The sequence below is a fragment of the Hydra viridissima genome, unplaced genomic scaffold, assembly GCF_058129835.1.
Source record: "Hydra viridissima isolate aposymbiotic clone 2 unplaced genomic scaffold, HvirCarnegie_v1 scaffold_5, whole genome shotgun sequence".
In the NCBI taxonomy this organism is placed as follows: domain Eukaryota; kingdom Metazoa; phylum Cnidaria; class Hydrozoa; order Anthoathecata; family Hydridae; genus Hydra; species Hydra viridissima.
Genome location: NW_028324304.1, coordinates 11,277,740 through 11,304,427, shown reverse-complemented (window position 1 = coordinate 11,304,427; position 26,688 = coordinate 11,277,740). Strand labels below are relative to the sequence as shown.

The window sequence follows — 26,688 nt, the reverse complement described above, 5'->3', positions numbered from 1 at the left end:
AAAGCACTGAAAATAACTTGCCCAAATCAGTTTTTATTTTTGATTAAAAGTTAATTATACCATTATTCTTAGTTTTAGTCACAGAATTTTCCTCATCTATACCAATTTTAAATAGAAAAAATGGAATTGCCCTAATGTATAGCCGGCTACTTATTTGTAATTTATATTTAATAATCTAAACACTAAAATAATACAATGACGTTTAATTATACATCTATTCTCGCATAGTTAATTGCAGTTGTTCACTTAACTACTGTAATATGCACTAATTTATTGAAAATTAAAAATTTGAAAGTTCGATGTCAACTGAAATAGATTGTCTTCAATTTTCTTATATACAACTGGTAATTACTTAGTAAATTTTAAAATTAGATATATATTTGAACGCCCACCATATCAATTTAGTTAAAGTACTGTCTGCACAAATATTAAGGAACTATATGCATTTATATTATCTTTCTATTGATATATTTTTACTCATGCAAATAATTTCTATCTAATCTCATAATTAAGTTAAGTTTGATAAAAGTATAAATCAATAGACAAGTTCTGTAAAAATCAGTTATTTGTTGCTATCCTAAATAAAAAACAGGAGCTTTGTAACGACAATTAAACTATATATGTATATTTCGTATTAAATTTTTATAATATATTCATAAAAATTTAACTTATGTTGTGTGTGTACGCATTATGTATGTATGTATGTATGTATGTATGTATGTATGTATGTATGTATGTATGTATGTATGTATGTATGTATGTATGTATGTATGTATGTATGTATGTATGTATGTATGTATATCCTAATATATATTAGTTTTATTATTTAATTTTAGTATTAAGCTTATACTGATCCATGTTGACAAAAAATGTCAGTTTCTACTTACACATCTGCTAAAGGTGATGTTGAATTGCAACATCAGCAAAATGACTATGCACGTTTGCGAAATCAGTGTTTAAGTGCAATGAGTGAATTAGAAATATTGAGATGTCGGCATGCAGAGATAATGAACCAATGTGAGATGGCTGCACAGGAAGCTGAGTATTTTAGGAAGCAACACAAGGGTAATATCTAAAACAATACAAATTTAGAAAATAATTTGATAAAAGCTTTTGTTTTGATATTTTTTAGTATAAATTTCAGCATTGTGGTCAGGAACATAGTATATTACGCATCTAATTTTTACATGAATGAGCACTGTTATCAGTATGGTAACAGTGCTCATTCTTGAAAAATTAGATGCATGATGTACTATGTTCTTCATCACAATCCTGGTTTACATGGTTGCTAAGTTGTAATAAAGGCTGAAGCTTTCAATTAATTACAAATTGAAGGATATATATATATATATATATATATATATATATATATATATATATATATATATATATATATATATATCCTTCAATTGAAGGATATATATATATATATATATATATATATATATATATATTATATATATATATATATATATATATATATATATATATATATATATATATCTGTGTGTGTAAACTTTTGTTTGAGTGCTTTATGTCAAGTTGCCCTTTTTAGGGAACTTGGAGAAATTATAAGTTTGCATCACCACATTTATATAAGGTGTTTTTTAATGCTCTTTTTTATACCTTTAACATTTATATCATAGTTGGGAACTGGTAATTTACTGGTAAAGTGTACTTTTTTCTCCAGTAGAAATTTACCAGTTTTTTACATAATTACCAGTTTTTACTGTCTAAGAAATTAAATAAAAGAAATGTAAATTAAACTATTTTTAAAAAAGATGTTTATTTTTCATCTCTTTATTTATTCATATTGAAATAACCTTTCAGAAAGCAAAGACTACTAAGGAATTTAGCACTCGAACGTGACCTTCTCTTTGTAGCAAAGCAACCTGCAGCACTAAATGCTCTTTTACTTTCAACAGAAGTTGGAGGAATTGTTTCAAGTGGCGACAGTAAAGTCTTTAAATTTTTTGTTCTTTCCCTATTACTTTCATACAGGTTGGAATTTTTTGGACAATTACTTGAATTCTTTATCACTGTAATCCTTTCCTGCAAGAGACTGACTCACAGTCTGTTCTATTTCTTTTTCAAGTGACAGCTTCAGTTGACTTTCAGGATTTGATGAATTGTTGTGAGAAAGCTCTAAGTCAGTGGTACTATTTTTATCTTCTTTAGTGCTGCGAATATGATGTAGTATTTCTTTAGTGATTTTCACCCTAGTAGGCTTTGAAGGAACTGATAGAAATTATCTGTTTTTCCTACTGAGTTGGGTGATTTCAAATATCTTAATAAAGCAAGCAAATTGCTCTGTTGTCTTTCTCTATATCTTTTAATAAAGTTTCTTTCATGCTTCCTGCAAAATAGGAGTTATTATCTTCTAACTTTTTGATAATGAAAGCTCCATGTGCAGTAAGCAAAGTAGCTTCTCTGCTACAAATTTTTTTCAAGGCAATTTTTAATGGCTTAACAAGCAAAACTATATTGTTCAAAAGATCAATTTCATCTCTAGTAAACTCAAAGTCTATTCCAATCTCTTTAAAAACAACCTGAACAATTTCCAAAACCTGGAGAAATCTCCTAATCATGATAATTATTCTGTTCCATCTTGTTTTCACATCTATAAGAAGAGAGAGTTTTTTGCCATATTTCTCTTGAATATTTTCTTGAAGAAAATTGTTTTTTTCAGGTGATTTTCTAAATTTTTTCACAATATATCTGACTTTGGATATAAGAACTTGAATATCTGGAGCCAAATTTTTAGGGTTCAATTCAGTCTTTTCTAGGACAAAAGGTACATTTAAATCCACATCGTATTCTTCTTCTTCCTCTAAATCCATATCCACTTCTACCTCCATGCCCTTGCTCTCTTTTTCTCCTATTTCTACAAGTTTCATGTAAAACACATCAGTAAATGTCAAATGCAATCTATGTGCCAAACACAATTGGTGGGAACAAGGTAACTTCCTCCCAAGTTTGATCCTAACAGATAACCCATCTGTTTTGAAACAAACCACTTGTTTGCAATTTAGACTAAGTTCATCTAGGTTTCATGAAAGTAACTTTTTAGCCTCTTCTGATGGAAGGCTACCATCTACTTTGATCAACCCTAAATTGTAAGATTTCCCTTCATGGGCATTGACATTTAGTACCCTTTGATTATTCACACTCGTATATTCATCAGCAGTAAAGCTGATGTGTTTCTATCTAAGTTGTGAGCTACTTCTTTTTTTTTATTTCCCTTGCAAAATCACCAGCATATTTTAAAATTACTTTGTGATCCTTTAATGGATTAAGATGTAGATTAATGAATGGTTTTCTAATGAAATGAGAGTTAGCCATTGTATGAATGCTGAAGCCATCAACTGAAGCCATCAACTGAATCCTGGCATACATTGATGCCATAGTTTATCTTTCTGCAAATTCTGTCATTTCTCTTTGTCTTTTTACAGGTAGTAATGTATTTTTTTCTTCAATACCTTTCTTTTTGTCATGTTGAGATTTTAAATGAGCCCTGAGCCCAAAAGTTGATCCTCCAGCACATTTAACAACTTTTTTATATAAATTACACATGGCAGATTCTTGATCATATTTTGTAAAGTCATCCCAAACTGAGGACTTTTTGGTCAACATATTTCTTTGTTATTGAATTAAAGATTGTTCAGCCAAAAACATTTTAACATACAAGATTGTTAATAAATGTAGAATACTCATATTTCAAATAAATATAAATGTTGTAAAAGGTTTAAATTTAGTAATTATTTATTCATTAGTTAATGATTTGATAAATTGATCTTTAATTTATTTAATACATTTAACTCAAAATTTTGTAACCAAGAAACACAAAGGTATTTGCACTAGATCATCATTCAGGGAAGACATTTTTTCCATGTAATAAAATTTTTTTTAAATATCAGTAAAAATCAGTTATTACAGGTAATGAGATCAACATTTACCAAAAACCGGTAATCTGAAATTCCAGTAAAATTCCCAACGATAAATCATATATTTGCATTAAGCAATCTGTTTTCTAATGCACTAGTAAGCTCTACCATCAGCCTGCTTTACCAAATTAGTAACTGTCTTCTTAACTACGCAAACTAATGTGATACTATAAAACTAAAGCTAAAGCTAAATTCATAAACGATTCTCTTGGTTTTCTACTTTGTAATTAGTATTATTTCTAGTTTGTTTATTTTTTTGTAGTTATGATCAATAATCTAGAAGTTTCTAGTAAAGAATTCCAAGCTCTTTCAATCAAGTATGAACAAATAAGTGCAGATCGTAATAAATTAAAGCAGGATTATGAGGAGATTGTTTTACTTAGGGAGCAAGAAAAGTTAGAATCAAGTAAACTAAAAAAAGATTCAGTTAATGATAATGCATTAGCTGTATGTGATGGTCTTCAAAAAGAAAATCAGAACTTGAAGTGCAACTTTGACGATCTTCGTGAAAACAATGATTTTTTACTCAATAAATGTAAACAATTAGAGGAAGACAATTTAAAGCAAAAGCAACAATATGAGTTGCTAAAAGCTGACTGTGATTCATTAGTTCTTGAGCGAAATGCATTAAAACAGCAATGTGCTGCTGCAATATGTGGTTATGAGAAGGCTTTACGAGATCGTGATGATGCAATGCATGATGCTTTACAGCATAAACAACAATGGGTTGCAGCAGTTCAAGAACTTGAGCAGGCTATTAGAGTAAAATTACAAATGAGTAAAGATATAATTAAGCTACGTGAAGAACGCAATTCTGCTCTACATGAATACAAACTTGTGATGAGTGAGCGAGACACTGTGCACCAAGAAATTGAGAAGTTGCAACATGATTTAGGAATAACAAAAGAAGAAGCAAAGAAACTCATTGATGATAAAGAAAAAGTATTCCTTGAAAAAGAAGGCCTTCGACATGAAATTATTGCTGTGCTGGCAGATAGAGATCAAGCTTTTAAAGAAGTGCATGATTTGCGTGTGCGCTTACAAACTGCACTTAAGGAAAAAGAGCAGTCAGTAAAGCAACTTGAAGAACAGCAACAAGATTATGAAATGCTTAAGCAAGAGCGAAATGCTGCTCAGAAAGAACGTGGTGAAGCTATTATTCATCGAGATAGAATTCTTAAAGAATGCTTTGAAGTAAAAAATATTCTCACACAAATTGAGCAAGGCAAAGGAGAAACTGAGAGCTTGAAAAAACCGTTTGATGAACTTTCTAGTGAGTTGACTAAAGCGTGGAACATAGCTGAAGTTTCAATGACTCGTCGAGATTGGGCTTTTAGTGTGCGAGATAAAGTTGTGCGTGAGCTAGAAGAATATAAAGAAAGATATAAACAATGTATGCAGGAGAATGAATTACTTCAGGAGGAATTGAAGGAGTGTAAATCTGAATATGAACTAAATAAAAAGCGTTTTGCTTCTGTAATTCAACAACTGCAGCTTAGAACAGCAGTTGCTACTGATCTAAACTCAATTCATTTGCAATCAAGTCAAGATTCTGCTATTGATGCTGACTCATTGGTAAGAAAGTTCTAGTTTATATTCAAAGCCTATTACTTTGCATGGATCCAAGTTTTAGTTTTAAACTTCAATCTATGTACATTGCTTGTAAGTATAAATTTATTGTTGCTAATTCTCATAATTTTTTTTACTTTAGTCATATCATATTGAAACTGTTAATCTTGAAAGGGTAATGTAGTTTATGTCTTAAATACCTTTCTAAAAAATTTGTCTTTAAGAATGATATTTTTAAGAATTAGATTTTTTGTTTTGGCATATATTTATATCTATTAAAATTTATGTTATTGCATATATTTATATCTATTGCATATACTATATCTATTACATATACTATATCTATTGCTTATATCTGTTGCTTAATAAAATTTTAGTTGCATTTCTTGAACTATAAAACTAACCCAGTATTAATAAGTATTAATAGTTATTCATTCTCTAAACCAGCTTCAGTGACACATGCACAAACACACAGGTTCCTGTTGTTACATTTAATTTTTTACTTGTAGAACATGGAAAGTGGAACTTTTGGTTTTAATATTGGAGGAGGGTGTGATGCACCATTAACTCCCCATGATGCTTCCATATTTATTGTTGCAGTTCAACAAGGAACTTCTGCAGCAAAAAAATTGAAGTAAATTTTTTTTCTTTTAAAGTTTCTCACAGTTTTCTAAATAAACACAAGCAATAATTGTAATGATTTTTACAATTATTGTTAATATGTTTGATATTAATTTTTTGTAGTTATGTTTTTTAAGAGTAAATGACTGTATACTCAGCGTCAATAACAAGGACATGACAAATGTTGAATACCAGACAGCTTATGATGCTATTCATGGAAATAACAAGCTTACAATAGTAAGTTATTTTAAGATAAACTTTAGATTTTCTGTTTTAGTAATGATGCACAATTTTTTTTTAATTAATATTATTATTATTGTAGACCATATTGAGGCACACTAGAGTAGGTGTAAGGACACCACTTCATAGGGTGGAACTAAAAAGTAAAGATGAAAGTAAGATTGGAGTCAAACTTAATTAATTTTTTTTAACATTTCATCAAAGGTTTTTAGTTAAATTTTTTAGTATTTTATTAAAAATAGAAGAGTGTAAAACAAATTGTTTAAAAAAAAAAGTTTTTCTTACATACAGATATTGGACTAAGCATTGACAGTGGTCTCCATATAAAGCGAATAGAACCTGGAAGTGCTGCAGCAAAAGAGGAAACACTTTCCATTGGGGACAAAATACTATTTGTAAGATTTTTTTTTTCAGTTTTCTTTTTTAAAAATAAAATAAGGAAATAATAAAGTGATAATAGTGAAAAATAATAGTGAAACAAATTCAGAAACTATTTAAAAAAGCTATTGAAATTTGTTTAAAGATATCTTTTGAATTAAAACTCTACAAAATTCTTCTGAAGTATCTTCTGGAATCAAATCCAAGTGAGGTAACAGATATCTCCTTCATAATTTACCACAGAAAATAGTTGAATTTCAAAAATATATTTGAAATTTATTTATTAAAATTGTAATTGTATATAATTTTTTTTTGTTTTATGTTTAAGGATTTGTTAAATAGCTTTCAAACTCTCAATAAAACAGAAATTTTGTTTTTTCTGTATCAATATTGTACAGCTTAAACTTTTCAATAAATGGCATCAATATATCAGTGTGAAAAAAAAGTTTTTTTTTTTTACAAACCTTTTTTATTCACTAATATATTGATTACAAACTGAATATGTTAATGTGGCCTATTTATAGCAGCAAAATATTCTCATATCAAAACATTTAGTAATTAATTTTTTTTTTTCTAAATTCAAAGACTTTCTAAACATTTACCAACAGGTAACCAACTCAAAACTGTGTAAATCAAAAATTTGTTTTGTTGAATGCTTTAATCATTGCAAGTTTTAAAAGCTGTCTTGTATTGTCATAAATCTTATGTAAATTTTCTATTTTCAAAAAAATCTGAAAAATAACCTAATTTTTTCATTTCAATGCCCATGCATAAAATATTTTAGAAAAAAGTTATGTTGCACAATCTTTTATTTTAATTTGTAGATTTGCACCCCAGAATAGCTGGAGCACTATCTGCAGTGATTCAAACTAAATAATAAAGAATTCTGTTATCTCCAATACATCAGAATCTTTTATTGTAGTTTTGTTTTGTAATTCTTCTTTAAATTCAATTTCATATACAGTAGCATGCAAAAGTTTATAAACAGCTAAATTTTTCAAGTTTTTTTATCATAACTTTTTGACTTTTCAGCGAAAATAAATGAAATTTTCAACAATTGTTCCTATAATGTGATTACATACTATAAATTACTCAAAATAAATGATAGCTTGTAATGGAAAGGAGAAATTCAAATTTTATTGAAAACATAATCGTCCAAAAGTTTATAAACAAATGAAAAAAATTTTTAAAAAAAAGTACTATTTCTAATTCCTCTGCAATATTTCATCATATCATTTTGTTGGATAGCCTCTAGACTTTAATATTGCTTAACAACAACAAAGTACAGAGTCAACTAAGTTGGTAAGAACATCTATGGGGATATTTGTCCAACAATCCCAAAGGACCTGGAATAAATCATTTTTATTGGTTGGTTTTTTGCCTTTCAATTGATGATCGAAATATTCCCAAAGATGTTCTTTTGGATTTAAATCTGGGTTTTAAGAATGTCAGTCTGAAATAAAATTTTTTTTCGAATTGATGAGAGAATTTGCACGGTGTTTTAGATCGTTGTCTTGCTGGAAAATCCAACTATGAGGCATTTTTTCTTTTCCATGTGGCAGCATAACATTCTTGATTATATCTAAATATAATTGATGCATTGATTTGAATATATTTATATATAATCAATGCATCGATTTATATATAATCAATGCATCGATTTACCTTCAGTCTTGATTCTATTGATCCATTTCATCGCATTAATTATATCTAAATGTAATCAATGCAATGAGGTGGACCATTAGAATCACAACTGAAAGATCCCAAACCATTATTTGCCCCACCAGTTTAGTTGTTGGTATTTGATACTTAGGAGCAAGTCTTTCATCTTTCAGACATCTCATGTACTTGATACCATTGCTACCAACCATACAAAACTTTGATTCGTTACTGAATAAGACTTTTGACCATTCTTTTGAAGTCCAATTCATATGATCTTTTGCAAATTTCATTTGAGCTGAGCAATTATTTAATAATAATGATTTCTTGGCAGGACGATGACCAAACAAATTATGCTGGCACAGACAACGTTTTTAACATCTACGCTGTACTTAATAACATATTTATTGCTCAGAATGCTATTTAATTTGACAGCACTTTTGCGGGGATCTTGTCTTGATTTTCTTACCAAAGATCTGTCTTGATGTTCTGTAGTTATCTTTTGGTTTCTATATCTCTTAACTTGCACGCTAATTGTTGATTTAGTCACCAGCTCAGAAATTTGCTCATAAGGAACATTCTTCTCTACAGCATGTATTATTAAGTTTTTCTTTTCTCTTGATGATTACTTTGATTTTCTTATTATTTTTTAAATTCAAGTTAAGTTAAATATATCCAATAAATTAGTTTTAACATAAATACATTTTTCTTAATGAAATTTTAATTTTCTTAATGGGGTATGTAATTGTTTATAAACTTTTGCATGGTTATGTTTTCAGTAAAATTTGAATTTCTTCCTTCCATTACAAGTTATCATTTTTTTCAATAAATCATACTATGTAGTCACGTTATAGGAATAGATATTAAAAATTTTATTCATTTTTAGTATTATTTTACATTATAAACTTTTGCTACTGTATGTAGCAACAGAATACTCAAAGTTGAGATAATTATCACAGTTGTAGTTTCATTTAACTGACTTAAAAATAAGGGTGACAATTTTTTATTTTTATTTATTATTTCTTTATTATTTGAAAGGTTAGATATTCATCTTTTAATTTTATGAAAGTTTGGCAAGTTTTTCTGCTCTTTCTTCTACAATTAATAATTGTTTGTGTGGCATTTTTTGGGTCAAAAATGCATAAATATTTGTAAGAACAATTTTATTATGCGGTGGGTGCAACAACTTTTTAAAGCCTTGATCTTTCTCTAAAAATGAACAATTTTTTTCACAGACAAAAAGTTTTAAGATAAGTTTTCTGACTTTATTTTATAGAATTTTTTAAAAATACCTTGAAGGAGGATCATCTTGCTTATTAAAAAAATCATTTGAAATTTTAAATGTTTCTCTCAGGTTTACTTGCTGAAATATAGTTAAGTATCATGTGGCTTAAAGTTATGACTTTTAAAAAAAAGTTGGTATAAAAAATTTTTTTGAAACAAAAATTTAAGTACTATAATGATTAAGTAAAAAAGCTTTTTTAACTTTTTTTAAAATACATTATTTATCTTTACTATAATTTTTCATATAAAAAAAAAAGGACTTGTGATCCAGTCTAGGTTCTTTAATGGACTTATTGGGTACCAATTGACAATTGTTTGCTCAGGTAAACCTAGGTAAATTACTCAATGACATAATTCTACACTTTTTTTTTAATGTTTTTATTTTAGAGTAGTAAAACTGCTCTTGTATTATTTTATTATCTTGTGTTATTTGTTAGAAATATTTAGAATATTATTTTTTACAAATTTTTACAAAATTATTTGTTACAAGTTTTGCCTGTTTCAAAATAATATATTAAGAGTTTTTTAATTTTTTCAAGAATTTGTTTTGTGTGCCATTTTTTTATGCATTTAAACAATGCATTTGTTTTTAAAAGAGTTACAATATTTTTTCATATAAATTCAACTTAGGTATTTTAATATTCTTTCAGTAAAATATCATTAGCTATTGATTTTTATTTTCAATCAAATTTTTGATAAAGAAAAATATTTTAGGTGAATGGTTGTTCTATGGAAAATGTGCCACATGATGAAGCAATGTCTCTTTTAAAAACCAGTAATTTAAGCTTAACAGTTTTGAAACCAAGTGTAAGTATTAATTCATCACAAAGAAGTCAAATTTTCAATGATGATGATAAGGGTACTACTACTCTTCCATTGGCTTCTGTTTCAGCAAAAAATCCTAGGCTTGCAAATTCAATCCGCCTTCGAAATAATGCTAGTCCATCTCCCTCACTGGAAGAAGAAATAGATAAAATATTATCCATCATGTGCCCAGAAAGCAATCGAGATAAAAATGGATTTGATAAAAAACAAATTGCAAAACCAAATATTGATGTTAAGGTGATATCTAATCAGAGAAATTCATATTTCATGAGTTCAGTATCAAAACATCAAGATGCTGCACCAGCAAATTATCAAGCATCTATACCATCCACAGTTGAAACAACCTATGTTTCGTTACGTAGACCAAAATCTGCACAAGGATCCAAAGTAAGCAGTGCAAGCAGTAGTAGTCGACATTCCTTTGATTTTAGTCGTATGACTCCATCATCTCCTCTTAACATAAATAGAGCTGATCCACTAGCTTTTTCTCCTAGATCAAGTATGAATTCTGAATCATTAACCATACCTACTAAACACTTTAGACCCACCTCAATGATATTGTCCAATACTTCTGGATCTAAGTCATTAAATATTCAGCAGAAGGGCAGGCCACCATTTAGAGGTACATTATGGCCAGCTTACCAAGATAACCCCATGCAAAATCGATCACGAAGAGCAATAAGTGAAGTTTTTGAAGGTCAAAGCAATATTTTAAAAAAAAAAATTAAAAATGTTCAGCCTATTATGAAACCTGACCAACAGTTCGGAACCTTTCCTGGAAAATATGTGCGGTTAGATCTTCTACAAAATAATAGTTTTAAGGCTGGCGGTTATAAATCTGGAAGCTCACATGGATCTTTAAATTCTTCAGACTTTTCTGATAAAGCAGTATCATCTAATTTGGGCAATATTGAATCTGTGCATGAAGAAACACATGAGAATTTGCAAGAATTTTCTCAAATAAACTCATTAGAATCCAAAAATCAAAAAGCCTCACAGTGCATTAAATCTCACAGGTTTGATTAGTATAAACTAATAAATATTATCTTCATTTTATTTTTTTACATCACACTTGTTATTGACATTGCCACCAAACATTTTCTGATTGGTAGGAAAATGATACCTCTCTGATATAAGGTAATCCTTATTTGATAAATGGTTTTAGGCTTAGCAAAGCAGTAGAAACTGTGAAATGTCATTAGTAGTGGTGGCAAATAAGTGGTGGTAAATTGTAATATAAAAAACAACTATTACGTAAATTTGATATCTGTTCTTTCAATGTGTCTAATTGAGAACTTGAATTCAAAAGTTATATTTGATATATTTTAGTGATGATAGCGGAGATGAAGAGCCTCGCCTAATAGTTATAGAAAAAGGTCAATACCCACTTGGCATAACAATTGCACAAGGGAAAGATAATGGAATTTTTGTAACTGGTCTGAATAAAGAGTCTATTGCATCAAGAGTTGGCTTGAAATATGGAGATCAATTATTGGAGGTATGTTAATAATTATTAGAGGCATGTTATTAATTAGTTTTTATGTCTAGATTACTAAATTCTGTTAAGTTTTATATCTCATATCTAAATATTATATCCTTACAATATATATACAGGCTTAAATTTATCAAATGGTTTGTGGAATATTCCATAAGTTAGCCACGTTTTATTTTTGCTCAAAGAACTTAAGAAATGCTTTGCTTTTACAACATTATTAGAAAATGTTGAGTTTCCTAATAGTGTTGTAAAAACAAAGTTTTTAAAGTCAAAATGGATACCCAAAAATCTGGAAAAAAAGTTTACTTGTATACTATTGTTTGTATACATGTTTTATCTCTCTAACACTCATCATGTCTGTTTGTCCAGAAGAAGTTTTTAGTTGGTTCATGGAGATCCATGAATCTGACAATTTGAAGCTATTTCCTGTGTTATCCAAAGTCTTACCAAAATCTATAATAACTGTAATCCAACTAATTTTTTTGGTTTTAGGAATATTTCAGTAAGTGTATCAATTCCAATTTTTTTTTTTTTTTTTTTTTTTTTTTTTTTTTTTTTTTAATGGATTTTTTTTAAACCACTTCCTGTTTTCTCTGACTTCCAGTCTCATGAACTGCTCTTACAAGCAAATATCTATTTAATAATTATGTTTTAGTATGGTGAATTTCCATTTTTGAAAATGACTGAAAATAGATTCCATTTATCTTGGGTGTGTAAAAGGAGTACTTTACGATACTGTTCAAAATCTGTGCAGTAGTTACTTATTTTAGATTTCTTTGAGAGACTAACTATGTAACATTCTCACTAATACCATCACAAAACACCCATTCAGCATTTACATCAAAACCTTTCTTATGATGGCAAATATTAAAGTTTTTTTGAAATTTTTAAATTTGTGCTGCTCAACCATCCAAAAAGTACTTAACACTTAATACATTAAGTAGATTGTCTTTAATATATCTATAGCAATCTTGAATTTTGCAGACAAACTCTGTGTCATGATGAATGTCTTCTGAGAGGTAAAAAAAAGATTTTTTGTTTGATGAATGCTTCCTCATTAAAGCAAAGCACAGTTGGATAAAGAACTTAGACTTTTGCTTCAGTTGTATTTTTGAATCTCATCCTGGACACCATTAAAATTTTTCAGTAAAATCTCCTAAACTTAGGGATTCATTCTGCTTAAGATATTATTTACAGTATTCAGGAAACTTCTTCGTGTTTTAGCTGTACATGTTGTAAGGTGTTATGTGGTATAATTAATCAATAAAGTTTTTATTTTGTAATACTAGTGTTTTGCAGTAAGTACTTTGGTATCAAATTAAAATTTAAAGCTTGTCCTTACATGACATTTTCAGGTATTTTGTCTTAAAATTTAAGTATTAAAAATCACAAAAACAAATGATTTTTGAAAGAATATTATAATCAACCATTATTGAGACAAACCTAGAGCACAGTCTTTTTGAGTAGACCTAAAAAAAGCATTTCTACTAATTGTACAAAAGTATCTAATTGGTCTAAACCATTGGAAAAATATCCTATAAATCTAAATTATTATATAAGTCTCATTGGTCTCAATCTCATAATTGCCAATTGTCTATTGTTATTAAATATCTTACCTTCATTTTCAATTGTCTAGACTTCTTATGGTCTGGTTATTCACATCAGCGGTTCTTGACTAGCTGTAGTAAACTATTTCTGTTTCTCCAGGTCATTAACATTACTAATTAATTTTATCAACATTATATTACAATTAACAGCATTGTTCACAACTTCCAGCAACTTTATCTCACACCCACTTCAAAAGTATATCAAAACTTTGTTGCCACAAAACATCCTCCAACGCAAAGGTTGCTGTTGGAGGATGTTTTGTGGTACTTTGTCATCAAAGAAGGCTGATATGATCATGGTTTCACTGTGATACCACAGATGATGAAAGTCTTCAGTGCTGCTATGGTAACTGCTTCATTAATTGTCATATACTGGACCAGTTGGTGTAATAATTCCAAGTTTTCAAGTTTCACCATCAACCTGGCTCTATGGTTGGCTCCAGCTGCTTGCACAGTGACAAAATATGTTATGAATTAAAAAAACTCTTTAAGGTTGTTTCTCAGGCAGAGTATCATTAGCTGCTTTCTGGGAAATTTCAGCATTTCTTCTATGACTGAATTTAGTTCAGTGAGTTGATCATCACTGATTCAACTTTAAAATAAGTGTTTCTAATTGACTCTTTATTTAAAGTTTACTCACTAAGGTGACAGTTGATAATTTACTGTTTGTTATTTCATTAACTTATTTAATTAATTTATGGTGTATATAATTAGTGCACATTAAAACTGAAATATCAAGGCTTTTAGATTTCTTACAGCTTATCTCAAACAACTCAAAATTCTTACAGCTAATGTTGTTTTACATACTATTTGGTGTATCAAAATTTTCTACAAACAATAAACTTATCTTGATGAGTTCTGTTTTAAAAGTTGGACTTGCACTCAAATTACAAAAATATCACAAGCTTACTTAAATCCAGACAAAATATGCTTGACAAAGTCCAAATGATATTACTGATTCAGATTCACACAAATAAGTAAGCAACCAAACAATTTATCATAGAGGTTGGTCTGCCATTCAAGTAATTACTCTATTAGTTTTTTTATAGTACTTCAAGGAAAAAATACAATCCACATGTCACTAAACTACATCTAATGATGAAGGAATTTAAAAGCGAAAATTCCAGTTGTATGTCAATAAGAACAAAACATTGGTGTAAAACTGCTTTGTTCTTATTGATACCCTAATATAGAGAGGAATAGTTCTTTTTCCAAACAGTTTTTTGAAAAAAAAGTAAAAAAACTTTAATAGCTTTAGGAATTTCCTTTTCCATTACTTTTTTTAAGTAATGAAAATATGGTGTTTTAGAAAATAAAGTATATCTGCTAAAAATTTTATTGCAATTTGTATACTTAATTTATCTAATTACTCATTATAAATGTATATCAAATTCTTAACATAAAAATATTTAGACAGTTAGCTATTGATAAATGAGCCCTTGAGATGCATAGTGGTATAAGTCACTCATATCTAGTTTTGAGATACAGAGGCATTTAGTAGACATATCATAAATCATCAAACTGTTTTAGAGGAAGTTTCTCTGGCTAATTGTTCCAGCATCATTATCGATATCATTAGACTTATACCACTCTGCCATGTAATAGAATAAACAAAATACTAACCATTGGTGGCAATAACTCAAAATATTGAAAAAAGTGACTTATACCACTATGCATCTCATGGGCTCAAATAATGGTCACATCAAGCCAAGTGAGCTAGCTATATCAGTCATTATCATTCATTGCTCCACAAAATCTTTTCATCTTTAAGTTATTTGAAAAACTAACATTCACATGAATGTTTTTGTAAAACTATGATCCAAATTTCTTTATAAAAATGTGCAGCTACATAAATGATGCAAATTTTTTAAAATGTGCAGCAACATAAATGTACTGATAAAGAAGCAATAAATTTCTATCACAAAAAATATATCATCAAAAGTTAATATTCCTTAGTTTCTCAAAGAAACAGTATATATACTATGTTGTTATATTTTTATTTGTTTATCTTTCATGGTTTGTGAAACTTTAAAAGCAGCAAATTAATTTTTTCTGATCTTTCCATTTTTAATCTGTTACTCATTGTAACAGATTAATATATGTTGCTAACAATTGTGTTCACCAATTTCCTTCACCATTCCTCATGTTCTATACACATAAACCCATTATCAGATGCTTGATATGTTTCAAGTGCTAAAAAGGGTCACTTTTTCCTTTTAGGAATACCTTAATAATCTTTATAGTGTCCAAAATTAAGAATCCATTAAAAACATAATGCTTCAGGTTTTGTTGAACCACCATGTGACAGAAATTCAAGATATTGAAATTTAATTGAAACTTAATCATGTCGGGCAGTTAGCTCAGTTAGATTTATCTTTTTTGTGATGTAACCAAATACATTTAATGCAACTTTGTAAGAATTTTATTCAAAGGTCATTTCTGTCAATTATTATTATTTCAGGTTTCAGATTGCTTTTCCAAATATTGATTTGGAATTTAAATAACGATTTCATACAGAATCTTTCCAGAACTTTGAGCTTCATGCGACTAACTAAATCATTATTTGATGATAATTTGACTGAAATGTCTTTCCAATGGATCAGTTTGAAAACATACTTATATCCTTCTGAAAATGAATCTTCTAGCAGACTTGTAGTACCTTTCAGTGATGTAATTAATGCACTAGATGTTTGAACAGACAAAATATATTTACTAGATAACTATATAAAGAACTATAGCTTTTTATCATCTGGAAAAGCTAAATTACCAATCCTATTACTTGTGTTAAATTTTGCCTTTGAATTTGAAATAGTCCACCAAATATTAATAAGCTTTAAAAATCAAGTAGCTACAGTTTCATTTGGAAAATAGCTGATAACTACAGCAGAGGTGGATTCATGGTATAAACCAGATGTCCCATAAAAGTGAAAAATATCCCACTATCTTGTTCACCAAATTTACAATGTACAATCTTGAATACTGAAACATTTGTTGCATGATTCTCAGTAATTATAGCTCTCACATTAAAAGATGCTATTTATAAAGTTTTTAATTTTTTTTTTATATTTGAACTAATCAAAAAACCAGAGATTTTTAATCCTGGACAAACCCTAATAACAATTGGGGGTGATTCTTTTACACTAAACACCATAAACACAACTATACCAGAGTAAAAATTACCGTTATCATTATAACAAATCAAACTTCCTCCTTGATATTGGACAACCTTTTTTAAATTCATTTCATCAATTGAAATAACACAGTAACCACTAACACTACCATTTTCCACCAGTAGTAGTAGATATCAGATTAAAGTATATATCCAGATATCAGATCAATGCCACCTTTTAAAACTGATTTTAAATAAGACAATGAAGGATGAAACTTTTCTAATAGCAAAGTATATGCCTTGTTTGATGTGTATTTGTTCATCAGAGAAAATCTAATTATTTCATTTGAGTAGAATGGATATTCTTGTGATTTACAAAGAAACAATATTTTTGACACCTTCTCTTACCTTTCTACTTCTTGCATATAGGAAAAAAAAAATTAACAAGCATAACTGTAGTGGTCAACTTACAAACACTACCTTTATGAAGCTATTCGGGTAATAGAACAGGTTTGCTTTCATAAGTAGCTTTTCATGCAAGCCTTCATTGGTTGTAATGCTCTCAATGTTAGAAGTGGCATCCCCTTTGTCAACAAATATTCGAAAATAAAATGCATGATTATCAATTCTTTTACTAATCTATCTGTTCTAATCAAAGAATATCTGTCTTGGAGTGGCAATCACAAAGACCAGATCCTAATCTTATTAAACATCTTTAAGATGAAATTAAATTGACAAGTTTAAGGAATAAAACTATCAAACAAAAAATGATTTTTTATATGCTCTAAAAGTCTGTAAATGAGTTACACATACACAATGTCCTCATTAAACTTTTGGACTCCATGTCATTGTCAGGTTGTTCTTAATGCAATTATGTAATGCAGTTATCAATATGTAATTAAATTTGTTATTTGATAGTATATAGACAAGAAAGAAAGAAAAAAGAAATCAAAAATCTTGATTCTTTGAGTCTGCCTAAATATTTTCCTTATGGTAAAGAACACATGCAAAATTGTTTTCCAATTGGGCTTGATTTAAGGAAGTCCCATGAGTTTCAATCTTAACAAATTAAGACATGAATTCTAATTAAAACAGAATGAAATCTTATTTCAGCAGTCAAAATCTCCCATTGTCTCAGCTGTAGGAATAAAGATACCTATTTCCTCTAAAGTTTTGTATAAGTAAGATGCTTTAAAATACGTAGTATACTGGCAGTTTCAATTACGGAAATGTGAATCAAATATTCTTGGAATGTGTTTCAACTACTTTTCAATACTAATTCAAATACTGGTAAGTTCTTAAAAGCTTGTTAATTGCTTGGGAATCAACTGGATAAAACCATGTAGCTTGCTTGTAGACACCATATGCTTGAGGTACTCCTTTCTGATGTATTTGGTTTGGGCCATCAACAGGTCTAGAGATTCTAATATTCATTTGCTAAAAAGGCTGGTCTGAAAATGATGATATGACATTCATGCATTAGTCTTTTCAATCTTTTCAAAAAATGAATAAAACTGTTAATATTTTTTTACATTTATCTGAATATCCCCATGTTCAATCGGCTTTAAATCTATTTGGTGATTTAGTCCAATTACAAAATGTTTGATTAACCAATCATACATTCCTTTTTTAAAAAAAATTATAAGTATAATGAAGTTAAGAGTCTTTTTTGGTAATTTTAGACTCTTAACTTCATTATACTTGTGAATTTTTTTGATGTTCTTGTAACAGTTATTCAATTTTTTGTCACTTAATTATCAAACAAAAGTTCATGAGCATTTTCATAATGGAAGGGACTTTTAAAAACTATTAAAATAAATATTGCAATTCAATTTTTGTTTATTTTTAATTTTAGCATATAAATTACAAAATGTTTATTAATATTTTAGTACAATGGTATAAACCTTCGGATGGCCTCTTATGAGCAGGCAGAGTGGATTTTGAAACAATCTGCTATTGAAAGCACAGTGACTGTCAGAGTACAGTATAATCCTCAAAGTAAGTTGCTTTAAACATTTGAGTATCTTTATTAATATCTAAAGTGAGCTGATATGAAAAATTTTTCTGAATTTATTGTTAACTTAAGTAGAATTTTTTTTTGTTGTTTTAAAAGAAATTTAAATAAAATTTTTTTTTAAGTGAAAATTTCTTTTGTCTTTATTTGATTCTTTTACAGTTAAAACTTATGAATCAAAGAAATTGCCAAATTTTGTGAGTGTTAAAATTGCCATATAGTATTACACATAGTATAGCTAAAGGGCAAATGATTAAGAGAGAAGGGTACATTAAGTGGCAAAAAAAAAGCAAGAAAGCATTTGTAAATACATTAATATTTACAAATATAAGTATAGCTGCCAAATCTGTGTACTGATCATTGTTCAGTTCTTTATGTTAAACAGAATACATTATAGCTTTTAGATAAAAATCTGCCATATTAAACTGAACAGAATAACAAAAGTCAGACATGCAAAAAGTACATAAATACTATTTCTTTTAGGAATGCAAGAAGCAGACAATCTGCAAAGGTATGGAACTTTTTTTAGGTTTTAATAGTGTAAACTAGTAACTCGATCCAAAAAATTCTAATTTTTGTTAATTACGTTAGTTAGTCAATGTCTGATTATTTTATAACTCATAAGTGTAGGGTAGCACTCAACCAGCCTTCTGAAATATTTTGAAATAAAAAAAATTTCTATTTCTAAAAATTACTCCAACCTAGGGATGAAATTACCCATTAGGGGTGGTGACTACATCCAAGCATATTTTCATTAGCTTACATTTTTAGCCACATTCTCAGCTCCCTGTTTGTAAATGGTTAGCCCCAGTTGGGGCATATCAGTAGTTGAGCTAATGATTCTTTCTCATGCTTCTTCATAATTTTTATGCTACCTTACCTACCTGGTATTTTATATGATCCATCTGGGTCAATTTTTTAATACCAAATGTTTCTACTGCCTTCCATTGAACCATTTTTGATGGATAACTTAGCCTTTCTTATGTTTTCCAAATTTAGATACACTGCCTTGATGAACCATCTGTAAACTGTACCTTTCTCATAATGTCCTCTCATGTTTAATATTAAAATATGAATGTAAGGAAATGAACCTTTGTGGTATACCAAGTTATTTAAGCTAAATTTCATCTTTTAAATTTCATATAGTTTTTGTAAAAAAGAGAAAATTGATACTTATTAAGTTATGATTGTATCTATCTTAGCTCAGAGGAAACTGCATGTAATATGGCTATAGCACACACATTAAAGTCTTACCACTTACAAAAATATCACTTATACAAATTTGAAATAGGAATAAGTTTTAACAAGTTTGTTTTCCAACTAATACAATAATGTAAAGTAGTTGAGTTGACTCCACCCATGGATGTAGTTACCTTTACTTTTTTTATAACCAATTTTTCCTTTTTGGAAAAAAATCTACTAGAAAAATTGTTTTTCAACATTTTCTAATATAAAAGTAACAAACTTGTGGACCTTTTAGTTTAATTAGTTGAAGATAAATACTTTTCATGTCATCAAAAAAAATATATATCTTTATCAAACTTAGACATGTTAGCTGTACACAAAAAAACATCTTTATTACTTTTTATGATGCTTTGAAAAAAAAAAAATTCTAAATGTTCCTATTGTTTTAAAAACTGCTGTGTACTTACAATCTGAATTATGTGATGGACTTATTTACATTTAATGAATTAGATTTATCATTTGATATATTTAATTTTTGTAAAATCTGTTGTTTGTTGTTATTATTAATTTCTTTTTTTAATAAGTTATTTTTATGTTTCTTTTATCACTGTTTAACTTCTGCATCTAGCACACCCTCTATACATAGCAACTCTTCCTCACCACTTATGTCACCTGCCTTATTATGGCATGGATATTCAACCAGTTCAGCTGCACCTCATTTTTTGCGCAAAAGCCAGCATTTAGATTCGAGTTCTTACAGACACAAAACACCAAACACAAGTTCAAACACAAGTTCACCTTCTGAACACTCTAAAATTCCTGAAGCTAACCTTAAATTGTAAGTGAAAGAATTTTTTTCATCTTTTTAAATCTTAAAAAAATTAAAGTTTTTTATGAATGAAATATAAAATTAATTTCTGTTTAATTTAGTTAAATCAATGAACTACAATGATAAATAAAAAATTTTTAAAAATGTTATTAAATTTCTGTTAAGAAAATTTTAACAATTTTTCAGATAAGTTTTTTGCTTAAATTTTATCAGTAAATTCATCAATAAAATTATATTTTTAAATGTTTTAAGAAAAAATATTTTTCCTTATTTTTTGTTATAAGTTAGTTTTCTTATTTTTCTGTCAGCTCCACAATTGCAGAAGATGTTGTGGAAGATTCTCATCTTATTCACATTGTACGAGAGCCTGCTACTGCATCCCTGGGTATAGTAGTTATTGGTGGAAATACTATTGGAATTTTTGTTTCAGAAATTAAAGCTGACAGTTTAGCATTTTTGCAGCCTGGTTTGAAATGTGGTGATCAGATCTTGGAGGTTAATTTTTTAACTTATTCTTGTGATAAGGATTATGTAAGAATTTTTTTCATCATCAAATTATTTGAATAATACATTTAAAAAAAAGAGTCGTTCACTTAAAATAAATTCAAGTTGTGAAGTAAAAAGTTTAACATTTTTAAATGTTCTTGTGTTGTAAAAAATTGTGAAGAATTCTCATGTTTTTTTTTATTTTTTATTTGTCTGTTGATATTTTGAAAACAATATTTTTTTTGTTGCAAAATAAGATAAAAACAACTATTTTTTACCTATTTCTAACTAATTATAAATACAAAATAATACTTTACAAACAGTAGCGTGCAAAAGTTTATAAAATGCTAAAATTTTCGACTCTTTTTGTCATAACCTTTTGCCTTTTCACTAAAAATGAATGGAATTTTTAACAACTGTTCTTCTACAGTAATTACATAATATAATTTACTCAAAAAAATGAAAATTTGTTACGGAAGGAAGAAATTCAAATTTTATTGAAAACATAATTGTGCAAAAGTTTATAAACAAATGAAAAAAACTCAAAAAAGAGATATTATTTCTAATTCCTCCATATTTTTTCATTACAGCACAGTATGTTGTTGGATAGCCTCTAGATTTTAATATTGCTTGGCATCGATGATGCATAGAGTCAACTAAGTTGATAAGCACATCTTTGGGGATATTTGCCTAACAATTCAAAAGCATCTTGAATAAATCATTTTTATTGGTCAGTTTTTCGCTCTTCAATTGACAATCAAGATGTAACTAAAAGATCCCTAAACCATTACATTGCTACCTCCATATTTAATTGTTGGTATTTGATACTTAGGAGCAAATCTTTTACATATCAGGCGTCTCACGTACTTGATACCATTACTACCAAATATGCAAAACATTGATTCACCACTGAATAAGACTTTTGACCTTTCTTTTGAATTCCAATGCAAATGATCTTTTGCAAATTTCATTTGTGTTAAGCGATTATTTAATAATATAAATGGTTTCTTGGCAGGATGACAACCAAGCAAATTATGTTGACACAGGCGATGTTTTGTAGTATCTACGCTGCACTCAACACCATAATTCTTGCTCAAAATACCATTTAATTTGATAGCACTTTTGCGGGGATCTTGTTTTGATTGTCTTACCAAAATTCTGTCTTGATGTTCTATAGTTATCTTTGGCCTTTCTAGACCATGCTTTCAAGTGTCTTACGGTCTCTACATCTCTTAACTAGTATGCTTATTGTTGATTTAGCCACATCATAAAAGTCAGAAATTTGCTTATAAGGAATCTTCTTCTCTACAGCACCTATTACTAAACTTTTCTTTTCTAGTGAAAATTCCTTAGACTTTCTAATTATTTTTTTAATTCAATTTAAGTTAAATATTATCTCTAGTAAATTAGTTTTGATAATAAAATGTTTTTCTTACTGAAATTTTGATTTTCTTAATGGGGCATGGAACTGTTTATAAACTTTTGCACAATTATGTTTTCAATAAAATTTGAATTTCTTCCTTCCGTAACAAATTTTCATTTTTTACGGAATTACATTATGTAAATACTTTAAAAGAACAATTGTTAAATCATTCATTTTTAGTGAAAGATAAAAAGTTATGAAGAAAAAACTTGAAAGTTTTATCTGCTTATAAACTTTTGCATGTTACTGTATATATATATATATATATATATATATATATATATATATATATATATATATATATATATATATATATATATATACACACACATAATTTATCTGAAAAACTGTTAAAATTTTCTTTATAGAAATATAAAAACATTATAAAAATGTTTTTTTTTAACATTACAGTTATAGACTTTTTATATTATATTTGTTTATACAGTATAATGGGAAATCAATGTTGGCAATCACACTAGAGGAAGCAACATTGGAATTATTAAAACCAACTGAAGTTGCTGATTTTTATGTGCAGTCAAACTCAGCAGGTGTTAATTCATCTTCTATTCATCATATTATATTTATAACATTTTTCTTTTATTAAGCTGCATATTTCAATATTAGTACATAAAAAATATTTATGGATTGATAATTTCCTTTTAATGCAGGCTATTTGAAAGCACAAACTGAACCAGGAGATCATTTCTATATTCAGTAAGTTTCAAGGTTGGCCATTATGAGCAAGTTTAAAAGTTTTTTTAAGATATAGTTATAAATTAAATCACTGAATGTATAAATGTACTAATATACTGATTAATACATAACAATAGATATTGATAATGACAATTATAAATGCATTATGATAAAATAAAATAGATATTAACATTATGAATTGTTTGTATAAACGTATTCTTGGTTTATTTATATATATAAAAATGAAATACTTTTAGGGCTTTATTTGATCATGTTGCAACACAAAAAGGAGAGCTTTCATTTAAGAAAGGAAACACTATGTTAGTGACTTCAACCCTGTACAAAGGACAACTTGGTGTTTGGCATGCAACATTGATTCTTGACCAATGTGAAGGCAATAAAGAAATTAAAGGAAAAATACCAAGTGCAGAAAAGTATCTTCTTTTTATTATCTTGTTAATTTCTTTTTAAATGTTTTGATTGTTTTTATTTCATTATAGACAGTGAAAATATAAATGTTATTTATACTTTAATGTAGTGCTGAACAAGAATTGTTATTGCATCGCACATCATCATATAGTGATGATAAGATAAAAAATCGCAAAAGTTTGTTTCGTCGAAGTAAGAAAAGTTCACATGGACAGTCCGTGAACCACTCTAGGGAAAGTAGTGATTCCAAACCTGAAAGTGATTATGCTGCTGCCAGCTTGTCATTTCCTATTTTTCCAAGTAAAATTTATAATAAAATTGTTACATTTTTTAGTAACATTTTTTATTCTTAAAAAGAAAAAACTTGCAGTATACTAGTTACAAGTATTTAACCATTCATAATTTTTTTCCATTTTTTTTTTTAGTTATTTTTTTACTCTTTATCACTTTATTTTGTTATTAGAAAAATTTTATCTCTTGCATTGTTTGAGATAATAGGCATGACTGCTGAGGGGGGTGGTTGGGTGGGGTGAACAGGGAAGTTTAGGTGAAATGTTTATTGTGTTTGAGAGGTGAAATATTTCAGCAGTGAAATATTTCAGCAGTGAAAAAACGGAACAAAAAATGAGGTTGATAACTTTAAAGTTTATTAATAAAATTTTTTAATAAGAATAAAAGTTTGAAATTTTCTAAAGGGTATATAAAGACTACTGGACCTATGTACAACATAGTTTCAATTATATATTTCCATTCAATATTTACACTAAACATATAGAATTAAACATAAATAATAATTGCTTCTTTATTCAGTTCTTCTTTCACTGTTCATAATATATGTTTATTTGAAATCATTTATAATATTTGTGCATATTATTGAAAATTGCTTTTATTTTAATGTTCAAGTAAAAGTTTGTGATTATTTGTATTTAATTAGGTTACTTTTTCAGGTCTTGATTTGGGTGCTTATAAGAATGTGAAACGCTATGATTCTGCTTTTCCACGTCCTGTTGTTGTTATTGGTGCAATGGCAGAACCAATTTGTGATAAACTTGTTATGGAATCTGCCTCATTATTTTCCCGTTGTTTACCTGGTTTGTTTTTTTTTTACTTTTATTGTTATCTTTGTAGAGACTTGAGAAATTTTGAAAATCATTTTTAAAATTTCTTTTAGAAATTTGCAGTTCTTCAAAACATACAATTGACAGATGTGTTGGTGATGGTAGATACATTGATTATAAGATGTCTCGAAAAAATGACCGGTATGAATGTATCACTCCACAATCAATCAAAGATGTTGTTTTTGGAAAGGTAGGCACCATTAATACGTTTATTATTATTATGTTATTACCAGTTAGATTATTATGCTAATGAACTTTTTTTTGTTGTTTATTTTATGTATTGTTTAATTTATGTTGAGTATTGTAATTATTCTAATTTCAGTAGTTTTCAATTAGGCTTTTTATTTTTAAGTCAAAGCATTGTTTACTTGATATAAATCCTTCAAGTATTGATAAACTGGCACCATTAAAGCTTTATCCTATTATTATCTATGTAAAGTATAAGTCTACCAAACAAATCAAGTAAGTTTTGAAATCTTTTGTTAAATAACTGAACAACTAGCTATTATGAGCAAAAGTTTGATTTTCTGAAAGATACTTTCATTATGTGAAGTTTATATGAATATAAGAAAATATTTTAAAACTCACCGTTATAAAGCAAGAATTTGTATTTGATAAATTTTTAATTAAAGTATATTTTTTGTAGAAAGCTAAAAATTTCTTGCTATTTATTAATTTAAAATGATGTAGGTCTTACTTTTATCAATCTTTTTATACTGGAAAAACCTAAAATATAATATTCCAAAAGTATTTTAAAAATATGATTTAAAATTTATTGAAGGTTTATTGGTTTTTTTAAATTTGATTATTTACTATTATTTACTTGTTTTAACTGTTTGCTTCAAGGACTATTTTTAAATTAATTTAAGTAAATTAGTCACAGCATACTCAAATGCATTTTCATCTAGAGAATTGAAGGATGGCCATTACATCAAAGATAAAATACCAAGCAAAACTGTGAAGGATATGTTTGAATATTTTGCCAACATTGAGAGAGATTACAGCAAGTTCTTTACTGGTAAGTTCTTACATTATTATATTTTTTTAGAGTTTTTTGACTTTTCCTCAAAAAGTTTTTATTTAAAGTTAAAAAAAAAAATTTTTATCTGAAGTTTGTTTGAATTGTAAATTTCCTTATATTTTTGTTATGACTTTTTTTCTCCCAGCAATCATAAACTGTAATTCTGGCTTAACAAATATTTGCAAAGATATTAAAGAGTGCATTGAGCAACAGCAGCAAAGAGTGTTATGGATTGATGTTGAAAACTCTTAATATTTTCTTTTGTGGGTGCTGCATTTCTATAATTGGATCTATGTTAAAACTAAATCCGTTCCAATTGTTCTATCTATTCCAATTGTTCTATCTATTCCAATTGTTCTATCTATTCCAATTGTTCTGGTGTTAGTCATCAAACAACAGATAATACAGAATTTGTGTTTATTCAATTTAAAATGAAGTGATTTCTATCACAGGTCTTTTTTCTTATGCTGGCTGGCATTTATTTATTTGCTTTTGGAAATTTATATTGTAATTTATTATATTTATTGATTTAATTTTATGCATATCTTTTATTGATTTATTTTTATGATACTATTTACTTTTTATATTTTATCAATTTTTATATTTATTTTTTAAGATTTTTTAAGATTTTTTTTTTTTTTTTTTTTTTTTTTTTTTTTCAGAAAAGGAAAGTATTAAGGAAAAAAAAATTTTTTTCACTTGCATATTATTTCTCTTTTTGAATGAAAATGAATGATTTTTATTTAAAAAGTTGATAAA

At 27.8% G+C, this 26,688-nt stretch overlaps 1 protein-coding gene across 1 annotated transcript; it reads left to right on the top strand.

Moving 5' to 3' along the window:
* The first annotated feature begins 221 nt into the window (after positions 1 to 221).
* LOC149888658 (disks large homolog 5-like) lies at positions 222 to 26,373 on the top strand. The gene is made up of 23 exons (XM_090087199.1): positions 222 to 344; positions 837 to 1,065; positions 4,207 to 5,519; positions 5,656 to 5,688; positions 6,023 to 6,147; positions 6,272 to 6,371; positions 6,457 to 6,529; positions 6,666 to 6,769; positions 10,410 to 11,536; positions 11,850 to 12,018; positions 18,621 to 18,729; positions 19,229 to 19,256; positions 20,559 to 20,768; positions 21,068 to 21,254; positions 23,114 to 23,216; positions 23,337 to 23,382; positions 23,619 to 23,795; positions 23,900 to 24,090; positions 24,738 to 24,881; positions 24,962 to 25,098; positions 25,261 to 25,370; positions 25,817 to 25,926; positions 26,075 to 26,373. Exons 2-23 carry the CDS (start codon positions 870 to 872, stop codon positions 26,179 to 26,181), a joined length of 4,899 nt encoding a protein of 1,632 aa, XP_089943325.1. The 5' UTR covers positions 222 to 344; positions 837 to 869; the 3' UTR covers positions 26,182 to 26,373.
* Positions 26,374 to 26,688: the final 315 nt, after the last annotated feature.